We start from the raw sequence: 23,391 nt of genomic DNA, 5'->3' as shown, positions 1-23,391 counted from the left end.
TCTTGACATAGTAATTTACTGACTACATATCAATATTTTCCTTTATAAATATCATGATTATTGTCAGTATATTATAATTACTTGCATAAGTAGCAATTATTGTACTTTTGTCCGACACTACTTGACAGCTATAATTACTTATTTGTTTAATTTAAATATAAATATATATGTACTCGTAAAATATGCAACACTTGTTAAAGTTAGCTTAATCTTGACTAGATATAATAATAAAACTATTATAATGCATTATACAGTTCAACTCTGTCTATTCTGTAATAATGTAATACGTTTAATATTAGAGTTTTTCCCACAATAACATTACATTTGCAGATACGCATGTTACATTAGGTAAGCTAAAACTATATTTTTTGCCGATATAGTTCTGTTGGTTCACAACAGCCTTTTTTAATTTAGGTGTCTATGCTTGATTGTCATCAAAAGAAAAACTCTGCCAGATGATTTTTTTTAATCTCTTCTTCAAGTTTATTATAAAAATACTCTCATATCGTGGCACTGACTTTGCTCTTCCTTGTAAATATAGCTGTAAACAACATTTTATTCTGAATGCAGCGGAAGTGGGTGTTCCGTCCGAATAGCTCGTTGTTATAAGAGCTCGTTGTTAGCTTCATGGCTAGCTTGGCTGGCTGTCGGTTGTTTTCTTTATAGCTGCCCGGGGTTCCCACTTGTCTGCACGATCGGTTGCTACCTTGGCACACCACACGGACCATAAATCACAGGTTTGGCTTTTTATTTGACCGTATAAATTGTTATCTGAGAGCTTGCTGTAACGTCACGTTTTGTATGTGTCAGCCATGTTACTGTATATCAATCAATGATGCAGCCAGCACATGAACCGTGTTTATTTTTAGTAGCTAACCTGTAGTGCAGTGAAGCAGTAATTTACACCCTCGATTTTTGGTGTGGTTGAAACTGTTGTTGTAAAATGACGTTGTAAAATGTTGTTTCGTGCAAATAAGAGCAAAGCTACTGGGGTGGCTGGGTGGTTAGGGGGAGGTTTCACTGTGTTGGCTAGCATGTTAGCTGTCTACTCATCTACTGCTAACAGGTTGCTAGCGAGTTTTGATCTTACCATGTCCTCCGTTCAAAAATCAAGACAGGCCACAGTATATAAACTGTCAACGTTATTCTGACCCCGTGTCAATGAAGCTTGAATACACAGTTAGTCCAGTTAAGACTTTGGCTATTTCTCGTAATTTGCTTACTTGCTAATACGTTGACTTTAAGCAGCGTTAGCATTGGATTTGGAGGATAATACTACTTTACCCTGCCTTGAAGGAGACTTTCAGAAATAACTGCTGTATTACTTCAAAATGACACTGAATGCTTCCGGCTGCTCGGGCATGTCTTCATTTTGTATGCAATAATAACTTCCCTACTAAACAGTACGTAAACTGCTCATGCCTACAGTTGCAGAATGTATAGTTGTTGGCAATTCCTTATTATGTACAATATTTCTCAGTCTGTAATAAGTTTCAAATTGTACACACTGTCCTAGTGTGGGTTTCCTGTTTTCAGATGGACCAGCAGGACCAGTCCTATATGTTTGCAAGTCTAACACGGCCCCACTCAGAGCAGCTGCTGCAAGGCCTCCAGCTCTTGCGGCAGGATCATGAACTATGTGACATTGTTCTGCGTGTGGGTGATGCCAAGATCCATGCCCACAAAGTGGTGTTAGCCAGCATCAGTCCTTACTTCAAGGCCATGTTCACGGGTAACCTTTCAGAAAAGGAGACCTCTGAGGTGGAATTCCAGTGCATTGATGAGACTGCTTTGCAGGTATGTTTGGACCCACAAGACAGTTGCTGTACTGAATAACTAATCTAACATTGTTTAACCGTGACTTTCACTCTCTCTTCCAGGCTATTGTGGAGTATGCTTACACTGGCACGGTATTTATCTCCCAGGAAACGGTGGAATCTCTGCTGCCAGCTGCCAATTTGCTTCAGGTTAAGCTTGTACTTAAGGAGTGCTGCTCCTTCTTAGAGAGCCAGCTTGATGCTGGGAACTGTATAGGAATCTCCCGCTTTGCAGAGACTTATGGCTGTCATGACCTGTGCCTGGCTGCAACTAAGTTTATCTGTGAAAACTTTGAGGAGGTTTGTCAGACAGAGGAGTTTTTTGAACTGACAAGAGCTGAGTTGGATGAAATTGTGTCCAATGACTGCCTTAAGGTGGTCACAGAGGAGACTGTATTTTACGCCCTGGAGTCGTGGATCAAATGTGATGTAACTGAGAGACAGCAACATCTCGCTCAGTTGCTGCACTGTGTTCGCCTTCCACTTCTCAGCGTCAAATTCCTCACTCGCCTATATGAAGCCAACCACCTTATACGAGATGACCACGCATGCAAGCACCTGCTCAACGAGGCCCTGAAATATCATTTTATGCCTGAACACCGGCTGTCCTATCAGACTGTGTTGTCGGCACGGCCCAGGTGTGCGCCGAAGGTGCTACTTGCAGTTGGAGGCAAGGCTGGACTGTTTGCCACGTTGGAAAGGTAATATTGATGGACATATGCCAATGTGTAAAGAAAGAAAAAAAAAAGAAAAAAAAAAAGATCCTGCCTTTTTTTATGTTATTCAAAGTTTAATTATGTCTCTTCTTCTTGCAGCATGGAAATGTATTTCCCTCAGACAGATTCATGGATAGGACTGGCCCCTCTTAGTGTTCCCCGATATGAGTTTGGAGTGGCGGTGCTGGACCACAAGGTGTACGTGGTGGGAGGCATCGCCACACACATGAGACAGGGCATTAGCTATCGGAGACACGAGAGCACAGTTGAGAGCTGGGACCCCGAAAGCAACACGTGGTCCTCGGTGGAGCGTATGGCTGAGTGTCGCAGTACGCTTGGGGTGGTGGTCCTGGCTGGAGAACTGTACGCACTGGGAGGCTATGACGGCCAGTATTACCTTCAGTCTGTGGAGAAATATGTCCCCAAGCTGAAGGAATGGCAACCTGTTGCACCCATGACAAAGTCACGAAGCTGCTTTGCCACTGCTGTGCTGGATGGCATGATCTATGCTATTGGAGGCTATGGTCCAGCACACATGAATAGGTAATACCACTGAGTGATTCTAATCTGCTGTTTACTTCTTAAAGTAAAGCATGTTACAGCTAAGCTAGTTTGAAACATGCACATATGGAACATTTCTAAATAACATGCAAATGTATTTCATAGTGCAGTCAGGCTTACATGAACATGCCACTCTATATGTGAATTGTCTATAAATGACACCAAGCTTATCATTCATATCCTGCACTTTTTTGGGACATTTCGCAGGGTGTATTACATGAGGGTACAGGTGTGTGCCTCTGTTTGCTGTGCTGCCTCATGGATGACCCAGCACTGGAACGTTTTATGCTGCAGCTGTACAGTTTCTTTCATTGTTTGACATGCTGCTATTTTTCTAAGTTTAATCTGTTTAAGTCTCTGTAATCAGGAGACAGCAGAAAGCCACATAAGATCCAAACAATTGTTTTTGACTGTGTTCCTACAGATGACATTTGAAAGAGTAACATAAGGTTGTTGTCTGCTTTTTGATCCTTTTGATGGGGTTCTTGACCTTTTAGACCTGCTAACCTGGGATTCTCACTCAGGGTCTTATTAGATTTTTTTTTTTTTTTTTTTTTTTTAAACCGAACTAGCATTCAAGTGAAGAATATCAAGTGCAGCTGAGAAAATAGCCAGGGGCCTGTTAGTGAGGGAAGAAGAGTCACAACAGAAGTGGTAGCTGATGTTTCATTGAGATGGTGCCTGGCTCTGTGTTGCATCCCTGTTGCTTGTTTCCCTGACACCGAAAACCCCTCAGGAGAATGTGTTTGGACACACAATCTTTGGGGACTTTTTTTTGCTTCCCCTGTGGCTTGTATGTTCTAGCTGTTTCTGCAAAACAGTCCCAGCGTCCCAGAGGTCCCAGGCTCCTGTCTACCTTAGCTCTGGTTTGCTTTGGTGTCTTTAATGTGTGTAACCTGATTGTGAATTAGTATTGTTCTATTTTGTTTTCAGCTTGATCCAAAAAAAACCCAACAATTGGTTTTTAAATTAGATTTCTATGCTAAGAAAGTTCCATACTCCGGTTTTGCATTATAGGAAAGGTAAATTGCCACTTTCACTGTGGATTTGTATCGTAAACATTTCAGAAACTCACCTTTCCAAGCCACTTTTAACCACCTTTTCCAGTCTTTTGTTCGCTGATTGCAGTGCGTCTGCTTTACAGTGTGGAGCGGTACGACCCGAGCAAGGATGCCTGGGAAATGGTAGCCCCCATGGCAGATAAGAGGATCAACTTCGGAGTGGGTGTCATGCTAGGATTCATATTTGTGGTGGGTGGACACAATGGAGTGTCCCACCTGTCCAGCATTGAGAGGTATGATCCACATCAGAACCAGTGGACAGCATGCCGGCCAATGAATGAACCGCGAACTGGTGAGTTTATATCCAAGTTCAAAATGGGTCGAAGCCTTTGTGGTTTTTTCTTTTTTACATCCAGAAAATAGTGACTGTTGCCTGCGATTGGCCACATATGACTGTAGCCTCATTGTCTTGCAGGTGTGGGCTCTGCCATTGTGGACAACTACCTCTATGTGGTAGGAGGCCACTCCGGGTCATCCTATCTGAACACTGTCCAGCGCTATGATCCCATCTCAGACAGCTGGTTGGACTCGAGCGGCATGATGTACTGCCGTTGTAACTTTGGTCTGACTGCCCTTTGACCCATGGCCCAGCCAGCTAGAACCCCAACAACTTAGACACAAAGACTTTTCTTTTTTGTTGTCTCCTCTTCTTTCCCCACACCCATCCTCCAGGTGCAGGTGAACTTCGTTGCACACCTACGGGAACATTGGAGATTGCTGGCTGGATGGATGTGCAGGACTAGCTGGCTGGCCACAGGACGACCGCGGTCATGGCTGCAGAGATGACGGAGAGCGTGACGTTATGTGGATAAGAAATCTGTGTGGATGGCTGTGGGCACAAACGTAGATAACCGCTCTTCTGCTGCTGGACCCCAAGGAAGACTTAGAGCCATGTCCAAGAGGATCGTGGGAAAATATCCGGTTACGTTTCAGAACTTTATGTTAGCAGACATTTTTGTTCTCCTTCATGTTGTTAATTAAGTTTAAAACTTAAGTCTTTGTGTTTTATTTCTGCAACCAGAACTACAAGTTCTAATTTTGTAGAACATCGCAGTTTGCTTGTGTCTTTGTATGAACATGTGGTTGTTGGCTGTGTAGCGTGTATGTCCGTGTGTATGCTCCAGGGGGTACGTGCATGTCAGATAGGACTGTTTGATTTGTTCAAGCTCAGCGACACAGAGTTCTGCATCCAAACCAGTGCTTCACAGGAAAAAAAAGAAGAAAAAAAAAAAAAGAAGAGCAAAGTTGGAATCTTTATATTTTTCTCAAAAAGGGCTGCCTTTCTTGTGTAAATAGTCTAAATGAAATATATAGACATGAGTATATCCTCTAGTGCATTGCCTGTACATGTTTATCTGCACTGGGTCACTGATGTGGGTGTGTGAATGTATGTAGTTTGATTCCGTTTGCCACTCGTCTCCGTTTCATCCTCAGCCATTTCAAAAATCCCTGTGTTCCTGCTTCTGTTCCATGTTTCTGGGGGTCAGGGGTCATCTTGCTACTCTTCATAACGGTTGAAATCAACCTGTCATCTTTTGGTCTGTATACACTACTGACTGGTGCTATCTTTAGGACTCAGCTGTTTGTGTTGCTTCAGTCTGGCCAACCGTTGTTTGGTCTCTGCTACGTTATTGTGTTTACGGTAAATGTTTTTGTTGCATCATGTGCATTTTTTAAAAATGCCTAAAATCTAAAACCCCCCTCACCGTGCAATAAGATAACTTATTTTGGACCGAAAGGGAAAGCAGGTTGTTGCACAACCACAAATTTCTTATATTTCCTTAAAAGCCTGAAGATTAGCCCGATTGATTTATTTTTTGTTGCAGGATAGGAACATGTTATTCCGTGCACGCTCTTATATGGTCAGATCTCCAGTTTGAGGTAATTGTTCACAGCTTCGTGTGAAGTGCCAAAACTTTTTTTCTTTTTCTTTGAATCAGTTACAACCCTCGTGCTGGAAGCGCCTTCCCTTGTGTACCATTGAGCAACATTTTCTCATCTGTTTTGCTAGCTATTAGCATGGCATTATTCCATGCAGTTATTAATGTGGAAGATGAAGCTCCAAGGGTTGTGCGAGCCAAATTCCTGCTGTTACCTGTCTGTTCCCACGGCAGAATCCCCCCCGAGGGTGTCACTGTGCAGCCTCTGGCTCGCCTGACGACACATGAAGCAATGTGCAGCAACAGCAGGGGCTCTTGACTTGGGGGAGGCTGGGTGTGGTGTGTCTTGCTGAGTCACTGTTCATCTTCAAGTCTCGTTTGAGTTGAGATGTGCACCAGTGTTTGCACACAAGCGAAAACTTCTAACAAAGCTCTGCATTGCACTTACCAAACTCTTTGATACATATTGTAATTTGTATATATGTTTTGATTTAAGCTAATGGCATTTAGATGATGCAATAAGACTTGTGTTTCCTCTTTGGATGAATATGTTTGGTCTCTTTAAAAAGCCAAGGCGTCTCATATTGCTGTAAAGGAACCCCACACTGCATGTTGGCTGGTGGTGTGGGTGTGTGATGAAACATCAAATGGTACCACTGACCTCGCCTCAGCCTGCCAGGCATCGTGTGCTGTCATGTTGTTTTTCATGCAGGTTCATTTGTACATGGCATATGTTTTCTGATGGGCCACATTAGAGGTAAATGCTTTTAAAGCAAGTTTTGTAAACACTACACAAATTTACTCGTTACTTTGCCTTTGCCACCTTTAAACTTCATGTGTTGAATGAGTCATTAAATGACATTTGCCTTGAAAGTTGGTCAGGCTGATGGGACTTTTGGTTTGTTACAGATTGTCAGCATCACCGTGAGTACATTTTATTTAATTTTTTTTTAATTCTGGTGAGTTGTAAGAGAAACGCATAAGTAACCCAGCAAGCGTTTCTGCAGATGTGTCATTTTATGACGTGACTGTTTTCATATTTATAATTATTTATGTTCTGTAACCCGGTTTCCGTTTTGTCTGATGTAATATTTTGTTGGTAACTTTACAACGGCACAAATCACGCAGGCGTAATTAAGTGCCGCGGCCATGATTCATCTAGCATTATGTACATTGTTGTGATTTCTGTGGTGTGTATTAACTGCTACTTCAATGCGAAGAAGAAAATCTGCAAACATGAAATCTGCAAAAAGAAGGGACGTTTGAGTTTATACTTTGTTTTTTGTTTTTTAATTGCCTAACTAATGTCATGTTTTGCCACCACTCTCACCAAAGTGCTTGTACAGAGAAAGCAGATAGATGATTCAACACCTGGTCCCGGGCTGCCACTCTTTGTGTTTGTGTCTGAGAGAAACTCCTGTGAAACTGATGTCAATGTTAGCCAAAATGACCACTGCTTCTTTTACATTTCCCATTGTGTGTGTCTGGGGTAAGGTGATAATCTTGAATTTTATATCCTGTGGATTAATGCTGGAAGTACAAGATAACTTAGGTGTAGTTTAAAAAAAAAAATGTAAAAAAAAAAAAATCAGAAGATAAAAATTGTAGCTTTTCACATTTTATCACATTTGATTGAAGACATTTTACATACATTCTAGTCCGTTTGTGTGGTGCAGTTCTACCCAGTTTAAAATAAATGCCTGCCTTAAAAGGTACCGTCTGCTCTTCTTCATTTCTTCTTTCACCTATGAATGAATCCAGCAATGAATCCAGACAGAGAGGAGTATTTAAAATATTTGTATTTGCATTTTAAAGACAATATGTGTAGAGGAAAAAAAAAAAAAGTATTTAAAAACTGATCTTTATCAAGATTAATACTCAACAGGATCCACTCATTTGTACAGGCTTCCCTTAGCAGAGGCACTATGTGATAACAGTAAGTCTTTGAGTTGAAAAATCTTTACAAGTTAGCAAAATATTTAGAAGACTGCAGTGTAAGCTGAGCAAGAGTGTATTTTACCAGCATGGACATGCTGTGTGCTATGACAACCTAAATTAGACAAACCTAAGTTTTTAGTGTCATAACAGACACCACATTTCAGACTGACCTAAACATTTAAAACTCAAACTGTAAAAGCTTAACAAGCTCATTACCAGACATTTCATAGCATTGCTTCCAATAGGATCAGGTTCTGATCTTGTTTGGTTGCTTCTTTCCCCTCAGACCACAGTGTAAATGGAGCACCAGTTTAACTTTTAGGAAGGGGCTGATATGCATGAATGTAAAGTGGAACAAACGCAGAAGACTAGACTTTTTTTACTGGAAGTGCTGAATGATGTTCGAGCAAACTTGCAGCCTTTTTACAGGGCTACTTCACAGCAAACCCACCAGCCGAACCGCTTCATTAGCGGCTGTGTAGAAAGCTTACTCTGGCATTATCATCCATGTATATCAACCCAGAACTATTATAGTCCATTATTTTTCTTGGATTCCAAGCATGCCCAAAAAGAAAGAACTTTAGATTTGCGCGGTGAGCTTCGAGTAAACGTTGAAGCGAAACGCATCGTGTCATTCGCTCTTAGCAGCCGACAGCGGAAGCATACTCAGGGCGTTCAATTATTGTTAATTCTACCAACTAAACAGAAAAATAAACAACACAGAAATATGGTTTTTTTTCTCAGAAAAATCACAGAGGTGCTTTGCTCTCTGTCTCATCTGTTGACAAGAGGTCTTCACTTGTCAGAGGAGCGGATGTAGACCAGAGAGGACAGCAGCAGAAGCTCTGGTGGCTTGTGCAGCAGGATCAGATTATCACTCCTCAGACCGTCATAGTGCATCCAGCACCCATCCAAATTGAAGGCTGCAGAGTAGTGATGCTCCTCCTTGTTGAAGAGTGTGGCGCCCTCTAGTAGGTATCTGCAGAGAAAAGGAAGAGCTTCTCTCATAAGGATTGACAGATTTCTCCAATAGGTTTCCTCTGCAGTTCCAGGAACCTCACTTTCAACATGTGTTTAAATAGCACGCCACTTTCTCTGTGTCATTTATATGCATTTTACACATTTGGTCCCTTAACTGCCACCTCAGGTTCTGCAAAAACCCCCGTCTTGAGTTTTCTAGGTGGTCTACAGTAGGCTCAAAGACATACAGAATAATACATATATATATATAAAAAAAATGGATTTGTTAGGGTTCAATGTAACCTAAGGTTAGGTGAGTGTGGGCTAAAGTAATGCTTATGTTACAGTAATAGTAGGTTAATGTTAAAGGTCATGGATGAGGAACTGGCCACACTACTGAGGTGCGCCGTGTGGTCAGATATGTGGAGAAAGACCATCACAAAGACTGCTGAGTGACAATTCGGTCCATTAAAGAACAGGATGTTAAAGTGCCCAATTAAATGATTTTTTTTAAGCTGAATTATTATTCTAGTCCATCTTTACATTTCAACATACATTTTCTTACCTTTTTACAGTCTTCCATGTAGCATAAATTCTTTTGAAAATAAACATATCACGAGTACATCGATAAGAAAAACGACTTCTTGGGTTGAATGCGGCTACTTTGTAAAAGTTAAGAATCTCCAGCATCTTACTTTTGTACAAACAGCAGCTGCAAAAAAAGGTATTTTTGGCTTTTTTGATGTTTTGTCTTTGGCCCGTTTCTAAAGTTAGCTTTCTTTCTTCTTTACAGATAAAACCAAAGTCATCCTGTTTTATCTCTCAATGTTCAGACGGCCAACTCTGCCATCATTGTACAAACAGCAGCTGAGGATTGTTTCTGTGACAGAAAAATAGAATCCATTTTATTCGCTCCTCAGACACTTTGGTGACATTTCATATCCTGCTCATTTGTGTTTAATGATATTCCCATTAATCAAACTAAATTAGGTACAGAAGTTTGAGTCATTAGAGGTCAACAACTACTGGGAATTAGAGTTAAAAGGAACTAAATGTTTTTCCTAAAGAATGAGAGATACATTCTTAGTTAACAATAACCTACAATGAGACTATTTTCATGCAAGCTAACATAGCAGTAGGAACACACCGTGGATGCTACGTACCTGTGCTGACAGAGAGCCAGATGGTAGGGGACGTAGGACAGATCCTCTGACCTCCACTGCTGCATGTTGAGAATAACAAAGGGTGGGGGGCCATGGCAGAAAACCCTCTGAGAAAACTCCCTTAAGCCGTCGCACCTGTTGAGGAGAAATTTAGCTTATGTTAAAACACTGCACAAATATGATGGCAACACAACAAACACCCTCCCTGTGTCTCACCCCGGTTCTGAGCAGAGAAGGAGCTTGGGGCAGAAAAACTCATCCACAGCCGACTGAATTGGGTCTCTGCGAGGAAGCTCGTGGGGGGGGCTGGAAGAAAAATGTCAGATTTGACCACAATCAGCTAACCCACCTAACACAGGACATCTGCTACCGTTGGCAGGATAAACAAGGGAAAGGTTGCGCATCTTACCTGATGCTGATGGTGGCTTTGATGAAATCCTGGAAGCGGGTCGGGCAGCTCCAGTTGGTGCACAGGCTCTCCTGCATGGTGGACATGAGGTTGTCCAGGTTCTCTGTGAAGTTCTCATGCTCATTCCCAAACAGGTCGATCTCCAATGCTGTCTGGTGGATCTCAGAGCGATACTGTCTTTTAGACATCCTGTTCCAGATCCACAGCATCTTCACCGTGGTGTAGTCACAGGAGTCCATCAGGTAGAGGAAGTGGTCCACAAACTGCTTGCCCAGGAAAACAGCCAGCTCCCTGTGAAAGCCCTGGTTGTCCCGCAGAATCACATACAGGATCATAAGGAAGCCATCAATGGTGCAGGTGTTTTTCAGTTGAATTTCCACGTACAGAGGGATGCATGATATGGCCTTCCGTCCTGCCTTGATGGTAAAGACGCCACCCCAAGGGAGCACAGGCCTCCAGAAGGCGCGGTCTTCTTCATCATTGTTGTTTATGGAAGCACGAATTTCTTCAAACAGCGTCTTAGATCTAAAGAGACATGGAGCACAGGCGTTAGTCGTGGTTTAGACCTAGACGTTTCGTCACTGGGTGAGCTTGAGTGATTTGGGTTGGATCTTTTCGAAAGAGAGAACGTAAACAGAGGCTAAGCGAATACGTGCAGTGTTACTTGAACGAAGCAGCGCAGTGACGAGTAAAGTCCAACTATCATCCAGGGACCAACAGCTATTTAAAAGTCAGCGAGCTCAACGAAGCACTCGAAATCAACTTACCTTTCGGCGTAAAGACTGTTTTCAGGGTTTGAAAATCGCGAGAGGTCTTCTGTGTCGTTCAAAACACTGAATCTACTCTCCATAGCTCTCTGTATTTCTTCATGTCTTCCGTCGGAATTAAAGCCTGATTGAACTGAATTCAATTGGGTTAAATGGTGCTTTCTCGCATTTTCCACGAAATATCCAAATAGTGACACCTTTGCGATGATCCAAACAAAGTCTCGTGCACGTCAAGTTGACCTATATAAACACTCGTAGACGTTTTATGACGATTTGTATCTAAACGGTTAGCAATTATACTGCCGCCCTCTGTTGATGCGCAACGGAATTACATTTCCATTAAGTCCCGCCCATTTCTCACTTGTGGGTGGTAGAGCGTAACTAGAAATACTATTGGTCAAGAGATTCCGCTGGCGTTTCTAAGTCTATATATGATTGGCTGATACAGTTGACACTTTGCCCCCCTTAGTATCGTCCCAATGGTACATTCGGGAAGGCTACGTTCTACGTTGAGAGCTATTCTTGAACGTTCTACGCTTATTTTTCAGCGTAACGATGGTTTCGTGAATGTATACTACGTCACCATACCGAGGCTCTTTTGAATTAACTTAGGTTTGTAAATCCAGTGCTTGACACCACGCTTTTCTTATTGTCACTCAGCGTGCTGTGCACACCTTCACATTGGAACACAGACTATTGGACAAAAAATGTCAGCTCAAGTCATAAGCGGCAAAGAGGTCTCAGCGTAAGTTTCACATTTTATCTTACACGTTTATCGTTGCATGCGTATCGGATTTAATCGGACTTACGAAATGTTTGGCTAACTAAGCAGCTAACTTGCCGAGTTACAGTAATTTAAGAGTTGGTGTAATACCACAAGAGTCTCAGTTAACTTGTGTGCATTATCCAGACTTTAAGAACATTTTTATTTAAGTTTTTGTTTGTAGAAACGCCTATCCTCTCCATGCTGGCAGAATACTGATTTTTTTAAAAAAAACTTTTTTTTTCCAACTTTTTAAAATCAGTTGCACATGATGCTGCCCATAGCTAACCAGGATCAGACAGACTGCTCTTTCAGCAGGGTATACTTCCTCCCTGAATATATACATGCAATGCATTCGTTTACACTAAATTATTTAGAGGTAACTGATTATGTTCATTCACTGACTGAGTGCATATCGCGCAGGGTTATGTAAGAGGTGTGGTGGTGCTACTTGATCTTTGTCCTATTTTGTCCACTGACCTCAAGTGGAGAGACTGACAAAACAGAGTTAATTAGAAATGTAAACTCTAAGCTTAAAAACATTTTCATTGGTAAAATATTCTGCATTTTATGCTTGCACAAAATCTGTTAACTATGACTTTGGAAAGTAATTGTGGTAAAGGAACAGATCTTTTTTATCCAGCACTGTGCTGGACACTTAGTTGCATGTGCCTGTCACAAGACATGGCAACCGGCAACCTGTTAAGGGCCCCTCACTGGACTCATTATACAACTTATTTAATCAAACTCAAAGAAGCTGAACAGACTCAACAGTCCCGCTGTCCCAACAATCTACAGTTGGGATGATCTACAGTCATTGTAGAATGTCTCGTATTTATAATAATATGGCTGTAGTTGTTCAGTGACCAGGAATACTTTTATCAGCTGTCACTGAGATAAGAAGTCTTGTTATGATGAAATATGTTGTGGTTCCTTCTAGATGGTGTCTGAACTCCTCATATAGATGAATAACCATTTAGAGTAAAATACACAACTTTTACAGGGTAATGCTCCGAGTTCACTTGAAAGGCAGCTATTGTACAGGAGACTGCATGAGGTTCAGGTGCTAAAGAAAGACAATGTGTCTGAATATGATTTTTTTTTTTTTTTTCAATGTTACATTATTTAACACAACGCTTCCTATATCCTTAGATCGATTTGCTCTCATTTTCATTCACAGTGGATAGGAGCAAAAAGCAAAAAACAGTGGTTACTTGTGCAAGATTAAAAATGCAATCAGGATTTAACACAATAAGTCAACTTTGTCACACTGCTGACCTTGATCTGTTCCGCTGAATTGAAGTAATCTTTGTCTCAGTTGTGGCTTATCACCTCACTTGGCATAAAGTATTGGAATTTGTCCTTATCTCCAGACAGTAAAAAGAATAAAGATAAAGACAAGACAGTGGTCAGAGAATAAGGCCTTCACCTGAAGTGCCTGTCAGCTTGTTACACATGCTATCAAAATTGACTTCTGGAGAGTGAAAAATCACTACCAGTTACCAGGATAGCTAGATTGCATGCAGTTCGGTGGAGAATATTTAGTTATTTCAAGGAAACACAATGAATGCTGCTAGTTTATCTATCACTGCACAGAGATGAAATAGTAAAATATATTGTCTGTTTTTTTTTTTAAAGGCAGGTGAGGGCGCGTCTAAAAAAGGATGTGGAGCAGATGAAACTCAAGGATCCCAACTTCAGACCCGGTCTGGTAGTTTTACAGGTAGGCTGAATATGGCAATTTTTGGTGAGGCTAAAAACGTGATTTCTCTCTAATCTTCTGCTTTCTCATGGCTTTTTCCCCTGGAGACAGTTGGCAGGTAAGGGTTTGGACTGTCTTAGTGTGCTCAGGCACATTTGTTGCATGCTCTGTGACTGTGTGTGTGGACGAGGGCATTTTTATTTATTTTTTCTTCAAATAAGCACACAAGACGATGCTTTGTGTCCTTTGCAGGTTGGAGACCGTGATGATTCAAATCTGTACATCAGTATGAAGCTGAAAGCAGCAGCAGAGGTGAGTTGGATATTTAAAGGTCAGAATCAACTTTGTCAGTTCTGTCATACGTGTGAGACGTATGAGGGATCGGAATAAAATGTCTGCCTTTGACTCCCGTTGTATTCAGATTTACGGGAACAAATGAGACATGATAAATAGATACTTTGGAGGGGTGGGGGCTACTAAAAAGCAATGAACTTACATATATACATATGTTAGAATTGCATAGATGAATGTACATATGTTCTTGTTGTTGCTCAAAAGACTATAACTGTTTGTATTTGCAGATTGGAATCAATGCGACACATATGAGACTTCCTAAGACTGCAACAGAGGAAGAGGTGAGAGTTGATTGAACATCTTATTGTAGCCTTAATACACACACACACACGTTTGAAAACTTATTACAATTAACTGGTTATTTTAGAGATAATAAGGTATCAGAGAAGTTTAACATTCAGAGTCTGATGGATGACTTTCTATGTGTAGATTCTTCACAGCATCAGAGAGGTGAATGAGAACTCATCCGTCCACGGCCTCATCGTACAGCTGCCGTTAGACTCGGTGCACAAGCTCGACACAGAGAAGGTCATGAACGCTGTGGCTCCAGAAAAAGACATAGACGGGTAATCGGTCAAGAAAACTTTCACAAAAGTGTGCAAAATTTGTGGGCAGAGTTCCCCTTCCTCCTTTTAGTCTGGTTAAAACTTGATGCTTTTGGACATCATGAGCTGCGCTCTCTGGTCCATTTACAGACTGACCAGCATCAACGCGGGGAAGCTGTCACGTGGGGATCTGACCGACTGTTTCATCCCCTGCACGCCAAATGGCTGCATGGAGCTGATCAGGCAGACAGGTGAGCACTGCAGCTAATAACTGTGAAAGCATACAGAATGCAGTTAAGTAGACCTGACCTGAGTGACACGACTGCTTCCCTACAGGTGTGTCTGTGGCAGGGAAGAGAGCGGTAGTGATCGGTCGCAGTAAGATTGTTGGCGCCCCGATGCACGATCTGCTGCTGTGGAACCACGCCACCGTCACCACCTGCCACTCTAAAACTGCAGATCTTGCTGGAGAGGTACACTTCTGATATGACCACAGCCACCATAATCCTCTTCAGCTGTTGCATGTCTTACACCAATGCAAGCAGGACACCGATTAGGCTTTCCTGATCTAGTTTGGTTCATTTGAATCTTTGGTATATTTATTTTTCAATAGATGTTTGAAGTTTTTATCCTTTGCTGGCTTCTGATCATGTTTTTCATTCATTACAAAATCCTCTTCTCCACCTATGGGTCCCTCCATGCCCTTGCTCCTCCGTTCTTCTCTGACCTCCCTCACACTTGCACCCTGTCAGGCTCAGCTCGCCTGTTCTTAACTCCCAACACCGGACTGTGAACCTACAGAGGCAGGACTCTTGTTCTCTGTGTGACTCTCTAAGTTTCTTAACTCCTGCAGAATCTGACTTCCTTTTTTGGACTGATTATTAAAACCAAACCAATTACAAAGCTTTATAAAACATTTAGCTGTGTGTTTATTGTATGAAGTCATCGACTATCTGCTTTATTGTTTCCAAATGATGCACCTAATTACACGGAAATCATTATGTCAACTTCACATTCTCTCTTTAGGTCCGTTGGTGCCTACATAGCCACTTTTACTTTAACCTGTTGCCTAAAACTTACTAAATCATTCATAATCACTGAGGACATAGTGGGAAAAGCATGTATCTGCTGCCATCTTCTGGCTGTTTTCTTATTCTTGAGGCAAGCGCCAGTATCCATTTCTCTTTCTGTCCAGGTGGGTAAAGCAGACATCCTGGTTGTTGGTATTGGAAAAGCAGAGATGGTGAAAGGAGAGTGGATCAAGAAGGGAGCCGTGGTCATTGACTGTGGTATCAACCATGTTCCAGGTATTACCGCGGTTGGGGCAGCCTGGAGTTTGTTGTGAGTCGGTCAGTAGAAGTCAGGCGTTATTGTCTTTTCAGATGAGACGAAATCCAGTGGGAAGCGGGTGGTGGGAGATGTCCAATTCAGCTCAGCCAAAGAGCAAGCTGGCTTCATCACACCTGTGCCTGGTGGAGTGGGACCCATGACTGTCGCCATGCTGATGGCGGTGAGGTCTATTAACACAGCTGACATCCAGTTAACTCGTAATTGAATTTCCTCCATAGTGCCTTGTGTTTTTTTTTTATGTTTTATAGTCCTTATCAGAGCATTCTTATTGCTATTAGACAAGGTTGTATCTTCTCTTTTAAATAATAATTTTTTTTTTATTGCAGAGAAATGAGATTTGATAATTTATTATAGTTGCAGCTAGAAGTTAATGGAATGGGCGTTTTTTTGTTTGTTTTTAGAACACAGTGGTTAGTGCAAAGCGTTTCCTGGAGAACCACCAACCTGGGAAGTGGAACATTTCTTACACCAAACTCAATCTTCAGAAGCCTGTGCCAAGGTTTGTCCCCTTATTTGCAGTCATGTGCACTTAAATTTGATCACTTACATGAGCAATCACTAATTTTTTGCCTCATGTTAGGAGATCTTTAAATGTATCCCACTCTATGCTGTTTCCTCCCTCCCTCGGATGAAAAATTGAGTTTCTTCTTTGCTTCTTCTTAACTCTAACAGTGACATCGTGATTTCTCGCTCCTGCGTGCCCAAGCCTATTGACGTTCTAGGCAGAGAGGTGGGCCTGCTCTCTGATGAGGTGGAGCTCTATGGGAAGACTAAGGCCAAGGTCCAGCTGAATATCATCAAACGGCTGCAATCCCAGCCTGACGGCAAATATGTTGTGGTCACAGGGTATGTGTTATCAGCCATTTGTTTACTCTGTTGATGCGAATAGAAAAGAATCAAATAAATGTCCTGAAACTGTTTCTGTATTTCAAGGCCAGTGCATGTAAAAGCATTCACCCATGTTACTTTCTATTAAAACCACTGTCACAGGCTGGCTGCATTACGCGGCTCTGCATCACTTTTCAGAACTGTCCTATTTTCAAGCCTTGTCACGCCTGGAAAAAACCTTTTTAAACGTACCCTCATACGAACATTCTTCCTCTGTGTTGCTTTAGCTCTTATTTTCCTCTCTTCTGTATGGCAGCGCTGTCTGTATCAAACACATTTGTAAAACGGATGAGTAGAGATTCATTTCTGACGTTGAGAAACAACCAAAGCTATTCGGCCCACAGTCCCATCATTAAATCCTGTCAGAAATGTATTGCTTTTCAGCTAAGAAACCAAGTTGAAATAGTGTGCATCTACACAAAAGGTTAATCTAATGTCTGAACTTTCTATGGGAAACACTTTATTGTATGATATAGATGAAGGAAAGTAAGTGTTTTATAGTTATAAAAAGTACAGCCATGCCACCTGCTGACATAAAGTGGCAGTTTAGGCTCCATGAAGTCATAAAAAACAGACATATGGTAGCCTACCAGCTATTGGCACGGTTTCATGCACAGTTGAGTTAAGCTAAGGTTAGAGTTTCACTTTCCCAGTTAACTCGATTGCCGTCCTTGTAACCATTTAGTTGGACTGGACATGCAACGCTGTGGACTGTGAGTAAACTTTTAAGACAGTTTGCTGCTTTTAGCTTTCTTTGTGGCTCCTCAACATGCATGTATGTAGGATTTTATTAGAGCTGGAAATGCTTTTAAGTGAAAATGAGTTGACATGCCGTCTTAATGGGCAGATTTTCAGTCAAAGTATTTTACATGAATAGCAGAGAAAAGAAATAGAAAAGATATCTGAATGAGAGCAGCCTTGTTGGAAATTCGACTGAATCAATAAGCACTTCATTGTTGACTGTTTTTTACTAAAAGATGAAACTTTGAAGCATGTGCAGTGCAGCGAGGCCACTGTGCAGGAGGGTGTCAGACCCCAACCGCTGTGTCTGGGTGTGTTAGTCTAGTTTTGAGAAGCCGCTTATTAAATAAAAATGGACAGCTGCATTATGGATAAATAATAAAAGTCACCACAGCCCACGATTTGTGTGGTCAGATGCGGGCTGCAGTAAAGTTGATGAGCGAGTTGGTGACGTGATTTTCTGTTTGCAGTATTACACCCACTCCTCTGGGTGAGGGTAAGAGCACCACCACTGTCGGCCTGGTCCAGGCCATGGGAGCCCACATGAAGCTCAATGTGTTTGCTTGCGTCCGGCAGCCTTCTCAGGGACCCACTTTTGGTATTAAAGGTAAGTTTTGAAAGAATAAACATTGCCAGGCTGACATGTTCCAGACTGTAGTTGTGGTACTGTCGTGTAACTGTGGTTTTCTGTCTTGTCAACAGGTGGTGCTGCAGGAGGTGGATATTCTCAAGTCATACCGATGGAGGAGGTACTTTACTGCTGTCTTAATGTTTGAAACTGTGAGATTTAGATCTACAATTAGACAACAAAGAGTTTAATTAACAATCTGTAAATGTCTTTGTAGTTTAACCTTCATCTTACTGGTGACATTCACGCCATCACAGCTGCTAACAATTTGGTGGCTGCCGCCATCGATGCCCGCATGTTCCATGAGGCCACACAGTCTGATAAGGTGGGTTTTCCTCTCTGTGAGGGAAGAATGAAAATACAGTGTCTGCAAGTCCATTACAAGATTGTGACAGTTATCTTTCTTAGGCTCTATTTAATCGTTTGGTCCCACTCAGTGGAGGGCAGAGGAAGTTCTCCCCGATCCAGGTCAACAGACTCAAAGTAAGTGATCACATTACAGATTTGTACGTCTTTACTTAAATCTGACTCCTCTGCATTAACTTTCTCTATTTGTTTAGAGACTGGGCATAGACAAGACTGATCCCTCCACTCTCACAGATGAGGAGATCACTCGCTTTGCACGCTTGGACTTTGACCCAAGCTCAGTTACCTGGCACAGAGGTACGAACACCTGAAATGTCTCTGCCGGTGGTATTGTGGTCTGCTGTCGGCACAATGGATCCCACCTCATGTACAAATGTCAATGTGGTCTTTGTGTTTCACTGCAGTGTTGGACACAAATGATCGATTCCTGAGGAAGATCACAATCGGCCAGTCATCAACTGAGAAAGGATACACGAGAGAGGTAAGATGTTTTTATTAATCAACCTCAACTGCACTCTTTAAATAAGCTACAATTCAACACATAGTACGTTTCTTGCAGCACACAAAACAGTTATTTTTCTTCTACCTCACATGACTGCCAAGTTGATGATTATAATTGAACCTCCAGGCCCAGTTTGACATCACCGTCGCCAGTGAGATCATGGCGGTGCTCGCCCTCACCAGCAGCCTGGTGGACATGCGACAGCGCCTGGCCAAGATGGTTGTGGCCACCAGCCGCGGCGGGCAGCCCATCACCACAGAGGACCTGGTCAGTGTTTCCTTCATGATGGGATTTTCTATGCAAGTACTGTTGGAACAATTCTGCACTGTGACGTGTCTCATCTGCAGGGCGTGAGTGGAGCTCTCACTGTACTGATGAAAGATGCCATCAAGCCAAACCTGATGCAGACTTTGGAGGTGGGTTAAGCAGTTTAGAGCACTTTGCTTTTTAACTTTGCATGTATTCTGCGCTGGATATTCTGCTTGTTTGTTTTCAAGTGTCTTGCATTTTTTTTTTTGGTGAATATTCATGAATAATTGATGTTTTAGATGAATCTTCCATAATGGCTTTGTGTAATACATGTGAGATCATCTGAATCCACAGGGAACACCTGTGTTTGTTCATGCTGGCCCCTTTGCCAACATTGCCCATGGAAACTCCTCCATCCTGGCTGATAAGATTGCTTTGAAGCTGGTCGGACCCGAGGGCTTTGTGGGTAAGAGGAGATCAAAGAAATGACTCTAAATGTTTCCTGGTTATATTGTACCTGTCGACTGTACAGGTGATAGAATATTAATATTATTGCTCAGTGTTCTTTAAAGCTGTTATCGTTTTTCTGTCGTCACGTCTGTGGTTTGGTTCCAACAGTGACAGAAGCTGGTTTTGGTGCTGACATCGGTATGGAGAAGTTCTTCAATATCAAGTGCCGCTACTCAGGCCTGAGACCCCATGTAGTGGTTCTGGTGGCCACCATTCGAGCCCTTAAGATGCACGGAGGAGGACCTTTAGTGAGTTTTCCTCGTGATTTCCCTTAGCTTACAAGCAAAACTCTTATCAGACTTAGATTTGATGTTAGTTTAATGCTTATATTCACATTCCTCCGTTCTGAATCTTTAACACAATGTTATCATTCACATGATCCCAAAAATTCCTGTTTTTTTTACTCTTCTTCTGCTGATAATCATGAAGACATTAAGAGGATAAACAGATCAAATGGTCACTGTTGATTTATGATTTTGTGTGTTTTTTTTATTCATTAAGAACTGTTAATGTATTTATTTGCTCAGGTCACTGCTGGGATGCCACTGCCTAAGGAATATGTGGAAGAGGTAATATAGAGGAGCAGCCAACCAAAGCTTGTTATTCACTTACAATGAACATCTTCTGTGAATAGATTTAATTTGTACTGGGTGTCTCAGACTGGCTTCACACCAGCTGTTTTTCAGGTTCTTTTTTGTCTAACTGTACTTTCTACATCATGACTTTAATTTAGACTCTGTGCCTAGTTCTGCTAGTTATAGCAGAGGCCCAGTGGAGGATATAAACGGACAACAGTTAAAAAGTCGAGTACTATCCAGTTACTCCTGATCAAATCCCCAGTCTTCACTTTTAGGCTAATTTCAAACACTGATTACACAGGCAGGAGATGAGCTGTAACCATTCTGTCAGCAATGTGAATATGCATACACACGCACACGCACACGCACACACACACACACACACACACACACACACACACACACACAGAGCTGCAATGCAGCCGTTCAGCAATGCACATGTAATGCACCTCAGCCATGTCTGCTTATTATATGTGATGCAAGCGAGTTCAAGAGCTTTGTAAGTTTTCCAAACATGTTTACAGAATGCGTGTGTGTGTCTGTGTAGAACCTTGAGCTGCTGAAGAACGGCTGCAGCAACATGAGGAAACAGATAGAAAATGCAAAACAATTTGGTGTTCCAGTGGTGGTGGCTGTCAATGCCTTCAAGTGAGTGAGAGATGGTGATTTTATAATAGACGTGCATAAAGATGACAGAAACACTTTAAACCTCAGGGATAAGTGGGTAATGTGTTCTGCTTGTGCTGACCCACTCAGGACCGACACTGAGGCAGAGTTAGACTTGGTCTGCACCATGGCCAAAGCTGCTGGAGCCTTTGATGCTGTGCGATGCTCCCATTGGGCTGAAGGTGGAGCCGGTGCTGTGGCCCTGGGTCAGGCTGTCCAGAGAGCCAGTGGGACCCCCAGCAACTTCAGATTCCTCTATGATTTGGAGGTTCGAGCTTTAACCCAGACTGTTGCAGTTCTTTACTCCAGTGTTTCCCTTTTTGACTAACTACACCTACAATACCTCTTTCTCCTTTTAAGCTCCCAATTGCTGACAAAATTCGAATAATCGCTCAGAAGATCTACGGAGCCGATGATATTGAGCTTCTCCCCGAGGCCCAACATAAGGTGGAGCTCTACACCAAACAGGTCAGCAAGCTTTAAAGTTGTTTTTTCCTGTCTTCTCAGCCTGTTTGTCAGCTTCTGCTGTCAGCTAAGGTCATCATGAGAAGAAAATCCTTCTTGAAATGATAATTTTTTGTCTCTCCCCTCAGGGTTTTGGTAATCTTCCAATCTGCATGGCAAAGACGCATTTGTCTCTTTCTCACGAGGCAGATAAGAAAGGCGTGCCCACAGGTTTCATCCTGCCAATCAGAGACATTCGAGCGAGTGTGGGCGCTGGCTTTCTCTTCCCATTGGTCGGCACGGTGAGCTCTCACTCACAGTAAACAAACAGAGCCGCCTCTCTTCAGTTCGTGTTTTGTTTTGGATGTGACTCCTAAAATTCTCTGCACCCACCCCTTTTGAAAGCCCATCAGCAGGTTCTTCTGTTGTACGCAGACAGGATTAGAATGATCTAAGGTTATATATTCATGTGGTGTTTTCCCACCCCGACAGGTTTTAATTTTTAGCTGTGTATGAGAATAATCCTCACATTGAAAACATGAATTATAGATGATTCTTTATCATTTAACTAACACGTTATTAGAATGACTGTTATTGCATCAGTGCCACACAGTAACTGTGACTGTTTTTCATTTCCGTCTCTCTCTGTAAAGATGCCCACAATCCCTGGCCTGCCCACCCGGCCTTGTTTCTATGATATCGACCTGGACCCTGAGACTGAACAGGTCAACGGGCTCTTCTGAAAGAGAAACAAATGTCTCTTATGGTAAAGAAGGCCGCTATGACACACAATATATGCATCCATCTCAAATAGGAGTTGGTAACAGATCATGACTGTTAAGATAGTCCCTTTGTTTTCTTTTTTTCCTTAGTTTAAACATTCCTGTCAGCCTCACTGAGCCTTAATAAACTTGAATGGAGTTATAACTGCAGAATTCTTTAGCTGGTTCTGCTCACAGATGTGTCAATAAGTGATTGGACTTTCCCAGAGAACTGCTAACGGATAATTTAACAGACATAATGAGATAAGCAGAGCAGATTTCTCTCTACTGTTGTCAGCCTGACAGCCTTTTTGCAGGACTAAGTGCCCTGTTGAGAAATTTCTTTGTCACATTCCTAACTGAACTAATTTCCAACTCCGAACGCATAAAATTACTTTTGGAGTCTTGTTTGAACTACTTGTGTATATTTTTTAAGCAATATAAAGGAGGCATTTTCTCCAGTTGCCTGACTTTAAAGTGTTGTATTATAATTAAAAAAGAAAATGTTAAGTCTTAAAGAAATGTGTTGCCATACAAAGTGTCTTCTATTTGTTTTATTAATTTCATGCAGTTGCTTTTCTGATCCCTTGTTCTTCTGTATTTTGATCGAATGTCTCTCACACATTACAAGTAAAACTGACACTGTGTTTGAAACCATTTACTTCTACTAATCTGCCAGAACAAACCAAATAAAGGCTTTCAAACAGAAAGCTGCGTATCGTTTCTTTTTCTGGGACATGAGATGTTTGTCTGTGTTTTGAAAAACTTGTTCTGTCCCATTATTATCTCCATAGCCTTGTTTGCAGTCACTTGTGGCCCTCAGGCCTGAAAGATGTCTTATAGAGTGACATTTTTAAAATTTATTTTGAGATTAAACCTTCTTGGCGTCATCTCCACCCAAATTCTACAACTTTTATTCGTGCTGCCTTCGCTGTACCTCAGAAGGGAGAAGGCTAAACTCTTTTGATCTTGATTTTTTTTTTTTGTCTTGCTTTTATTAGTAAATTCTCATCAGCAACTATAATGAATTACTCAGAAGAGAAATAAAATAACAATGTCTAATGTTTTCTAT

At 41.9% G+C, this 23,391-nt stretch overlaps 3 protein-coding genes across 5 annotated transcripts; 2 read left to right on the top strand and 1 right to left on the bottom strand.

Annotated features, from left to right (window-relative positions):
• The first annotated feature begins 581 nt into the window (after window positions 1–581).
• Window positions 582–7,977, top strand: LOC140270676 (kelch-like protein 28). Of its 2 annotated transcripts, none has more exons than XM_072365876.1 (6): window positions 582–737; window positions 1,537–1,797; window positions 1,881–2,518; window positions 2,633–3,076; window positions 4,239–4,447; window positions 4,571–7,977. In XM_072365876.1, the coding sequence occupies exons 2-6, from the start codon at window positions 1,537–1,539 to the stop codon at window positions 4,732–4,734; spliced, it is 1,716 nt and encodes a 571-aa protein (XP_072221977.1). In that variant the 5' UTR covers window positions 582–737; the 3' UTR covers window positions 4,735–7,977. The 2 variants fall into 2 exon arrangements, with proteins under 2 accessions (XP_072221977.1, XP_072221978.1); XM_072365877.1 differs by having other exon boundaries at window positions 1,517–1,797.
• On the bottom strand, window positions 7,931–11,591 carry dorip1 (dopamine receptor interacting protein 1). The gene is made up of 5 exons (XM_072365878.1): window positions 11,273–11,591; window positions 10,506–11,030; window positions 10,313–10,402; window positions 10,097–10,231; window positions 7,931–8,952 (listed from the first exon to the last, which is right to left on the bottom strand). Exons 1-5 carry the CDS (start codon window positions 11,353–11,355, stop codon window positions 8,769–8,771), a joined length of 1,017 nt encoding a protein of 338 aa, XP_072221979.1. The 5' UTR covers window positions 11,356–11,591; the 3' UTR covers window positions 7,931–8,768.
• Window positions 11,592–11,865: 274 nt separating this feature from the next.
• Window positions 11,866–23,029, top strand: mthfd1b (methylenetetrahydrofolate dehydrogenase (NADP+ dependent) 1b). Of its 2 annotated transcripts, none has more exons than XM_072365875.1 (27): window positions 11,866–11,884; window positions 13,674–13,758; window positions 13,990–14,049; window positions 14,319–14,372; window positions 14,521–14,657; window positions 14,787–14,887; window positions 14,973–15,109; window positions 15,832–15,943; window positions 16,019–16,146; window positions 16,388–16,485; window positions 16,659–16,832; window positions 18,086–18,222; window positions 18,318–18,364; window positions 18,461–18,568; window positions 18,652–18,726; window positions 18,804–18,906; window positions 19,014–19,090; window positions 19,238–19,378; window positions 19,459–19,527; window positions 19,715–19,826; window positions 19,979–20,118; window positions 20,398–20,439; window positions 20,996–21,096; window positions 21,205–21,382; window positions 21,475–21,582; window positions 21,708–21,860; window positions 22,212–23,029. In XM_072365875.1, the coding sequence occupies exons 2-27, from the start codon at window positions 13,711–13,713 to the stop codon at window positions 22,299–22,301; spliced, it is 2,730 nt and encodes a 909-aa protein (XP_072221976.1). In that variant the 5' UTR covers window positions 11,866–11,884; window positions 13,674–13,710; the 3' UTR covers window positions 22,302–23,029. The 2 variants fall into 2 exon arrangements, with proteins under 2 accessions (XP_072221976.1, XP_072221975.1); XM_072365874.1 differs by lacking the exon at window positions 11,866–11,884 and adding an exon at window positions 11,897–12,017.
• The last annotated feature ends 362 nt before the right edge of the window (window positions 23,030–23,391 follow it).

The sequence above is a fragment of the Leuresthes tenuis genome, unplaced genomic scaffold, assembly GCF_036924035.1.
Source record: "Leuresthes tenuis unplaced genomic scaffold, fLeuTen1.0.hap1 SCAF_15, whole genome shotgun sequence".
Classification (NCBI taxonomy): domain Eukaryota; kingdom Metazoa; phylum Chordata; class Actinopteri; order Atheriniformes; family Atherinopsidae; genus Leuresthes; species Leuresthes tenuis.
This window is presented reverse-complemented; position numbering and strand designations above follow the sequence as displayed.

Coding starts and splice junctions, on each gene's coding strand:
- LOC140270676 (XM_072365876.1), top strand. CDS start 1,537: ATGGACCAGCAGGACCAGTCCTATATGTTTGCAAGTCTAACACGGCCC. Junction 1,798..1,880: donor TTGATGAGACTGCTTTGCAG/GTATGTTTGGAC, acceptor TCTCTCTTCCAG/GCTATTGTGGAGTATGCTTA. Junction 3,077..4,238: donor GGTCCAGCACACATGAATAG/GTAATACCACTG, acceptor TCTGCTTTACAG/TGTGGAGCGGTACGACCCGA.
- dorip1 (XM_072365878.1), bottom strand. CDS start 11,355: ATGGAGAGTAGATTCAGTGTTTTGAACGACACAGAAGACCTCTCGCGA. Junction 10,232..10,312: donor CTTCTCTGCTCAGAACCGGG/GTGAGACACAGG, acceptor TCTCCTCAACAG/GTGCGACGGCTTAAGGGAGT. Junction 8,953..10,096: donor CTGGCTCTCTGTCAGCACAG/GTACGTAGCATC, acceptor TTTTCTCTGCAG/ATACCTACTAGAGGGCGCCA.
- mthfd1b (XM_072365874.1), top strand. CDS start 11,980: ATGTCAGCTCAAGTCATAAGCGGCAAAGAGGTCTCAGC. Junction 18,569..18,651: donor AGGCCACACAGTCTGATAAG/GTGGGTTTTCCT, acceptor TATCTTTCTTAG/GCTCTATTTAATCGTTTGGT. Junction 18,907..19,013: donor CTCAGTTACCTGGCACAGAG/GTACGAACACCT, acceptor GTTTCACTGCAG/TGTTGGACACAAATGATCGA.